At 37.8% G+C, this 2,618-nt stretch overlaps 1 protein-coding gene across 1 annotated transcript; it reads left to right on the plus strand.

Annotated features, from left to right (window-relative positions):
* The first annotated feature begins 219 nt into the window (after positions 1-219).
* On the plus strand, positions 220-1,900 carry LOC109792144 (E3 ubiquitin-protein ligase PUB23). The gene has a single exon (XM_020351527.3). It carries the CDS (start codon positions 571-573, stop codon positions 1,780-1,782), a length of 1,212 nt encoding a protein of 403 aa, XP_020207116.1. The 5' UTR covers positions 220-570; the 3' UTR covers positions 1,783-1,900.
* The last annotated feature ends 718 nt before the right edge of the window (positions 1,901-2,618 follow it).

Below are 2,618 nucleotides of genomic sequence, written 5' to 3' on the forward strand. Positions count from 1 at the left end.
CAAATAAAAAATAATGGCCATTTCCGTATACTTTAATTGCATAAGTGGAAGTCAAAAGCCTCCATATGAGGCTTTATTCACAATTTGCAACACCCACGTTAACCCCCTCAATACCTTACATTTACTCCTTATTATATAATTAATTCATCATTCATATATCACCCACATATCGAAGCTAATAAAAGTCACTATTATTATAGTAACACACACCTTTTCTCCTTCCCAAACCTTGGAAACGACCCTTATTAATTCCACCCTCCACCCTCTCTCTCAATTTCCGTGTGTTGACTTTATCGTTTATAACAACTTGTATTAAAACTCGCATTTTCTCTACCACAAATTTCATGACACAACTAAATGTGCCACATCCAGCTACTACTACTACTACTTGCACACAATTCACAAAATTTGACTTCTTATCCCTATTCAACTCTCTACACTCTTCACGTTTCTAGCTATTCCTTCCTGTGACATAATCAAAAGATCAAACCCAACTTTTCTTCCCTTTATTCCTATCCAACACATACTTTGGCTTTGCTTTGGCATATTCCACCCTTTCAAGTTTCAAACATGGATGAAATTGAAATCCCTGCTCATTTTCTCTGCCCCATTTCCCTCCAACTCATGAGAGATCCTGTCACGGTTTGCACAGGAATCACTTATGATAGAGAAAACATAGAAAGATGGTTATTTTCATGCAAGAACAACACTTGCCCGGTTACAAAGCAATGCTTGTTAGACCATGATCTCACTCCAAACCACACTCTAAGAAGGTTGATCCAAGCTTGGTGCACCCTCAATGCCTCACTTGGAATTGAACGCATTCCAACTCCAAAGTCACCAATCGACAGAACTCAGATTGTGAAGCTCATATCCGAAGCAAAGAGGATCCCTGAGAAGCAACTCAAGTGCCTCACAAGGCTTAGATCCATTGCCTTTGAGGGCCACAGAAACAAAACCTGTTTGGAGTCTGCAGGAGTGATAGAATTCTTGGCCTCAACCATGAAGAACAACATCACACAAGAAAACTCAATCGTTTTAAGTGAAGCAGCAATAGAAGTTTTGTTTCACCTCAATCTCTCCGAGGCTAAGCTTAAAGCTCTTGTAAACAACGAGGGCATGCAGTTTGTTGAGTCATTGTTTCATGTGTTGAGGCTTGGAAACTACCAATCTAGAGCTTATGCTACCATGTTACTGAGGTCAGCATTTGAGGTTGCTGATCCAATCCAATTGATCAGTGTGAAAACTTTGTTGTTTGTGGAAATCATGCGTGTGCTGCGTGATAAGATTTCACAACAGGCTTCAAAGGCTGCATTGAAGCTTATTGTGGAGCTTTTCCCGTGGGGAAGAAACAGGATCAAAGGGGTTGAGGGTGGTGCAGTTTTGATCCTCATTGAGCTACTTCTTGATGCATCAGAAAGAAGGGCGTGTGAACTCATCTTGATAGCGTTGGACCAACTTTGTGGCTGTGCAGAAGGGCGTGCTGAGTTGTTGAATCATGCTGCAGGAGTAGCCATTGTGTCAAAGAAAATTCTAAGGGTTTCTCACGTGGCTAGTGACAGAGGGGTTAGGATTTTGGCCTCTATTTGTAGGTATTCTGCCAATGCTAGAGTGCTTCACGAAATGTTGCAGGTTGGTGCTGTGTCCAAGTTGTGTTTGGTGCTTCAAGTTAATTGCGGTTTCAAGACTAAGGAGAGAGCCAAGGAGATACTCAAATTGCACTCTGCAGTTTGGAAGAATTCCCCTTGTATTCCTGTACCTTTGTTATCTTCTTATCCATGATCTAATTTGGTCCAAGTTTGTAAGTCCTTTTTTGTGTACATGCATCTGATGAAAGTATCTGGTGCCAGAGATTTTGGAATTACACATAGTTATGATGGGAAAAAATTCCTCGGATCAATTTTTGTTGAGCATTGTACTGATCTAAACTATAGTACTAATAACTATAACTACATTAGGCTTTATTGTGCTTGTTGTCAATTAGAAATTTCATATTCCTTTATCTGAGCAGATTAAAGGATTGCAAAGAGTTCAAGTTGGGTGGATTCACAGAAATGGAGTTAGATTTTGGTTGATACTGATAGGTTTTGTTAAATAAAATGTCGTTGATTTAAGTATTAGCTTACCTATTACTCTTCGGTGAAGACAAATTAGGAGTATAGACGTATGGTAATCAATTTTTTAAGTAATATACATTGCCATTTCTTTGGAAAGGTTGTATATATATTGTGAAGCCTAGGGATATATGTAGGTATAAGAAAGGGTATCTGGCCTAGAAATTAAAATATTTCCCAAGTAATGCAAGGATGGTAAACGAGTTTAGGCTTTAAGTAATCTTTACTAAAAGCTTGCGTGCAACTTGAGGTATTTTTTTTTATTGGAATTAAATTGGATAACAAGGAATTTATAACATTCACGCATGTTATTCTATCAACTGAAATAGATTATGTGTGTTTGAGTTTAGTTGAACAAAATATCAATCCACCTCTCCTCTTCCCTCTACGTTTGTTGTTTTAGAATGTGAAATTTTATGTTTCAAGAGTTCTAAGTAGATTTTCAAACACACTACAGTGTGTAATTTAAGATAAAAAATAATAATTTATTCTTATTCTATCAAT

This window comes from Cajanus cajan, chromosome 10 (assembly GCF_000230855.2).
Source record: "Cajanus cajan strain Asha chromosome 10, NIPB_CcT2T_4, whole genome shotgun sequence".
Taxonomy (NCBI): Eukaryota; Viridiplantae; Streptophyta; class Magnoliopsida; order Fabales; family Fabaceae; genus Cajanus; species Cajanus cajan.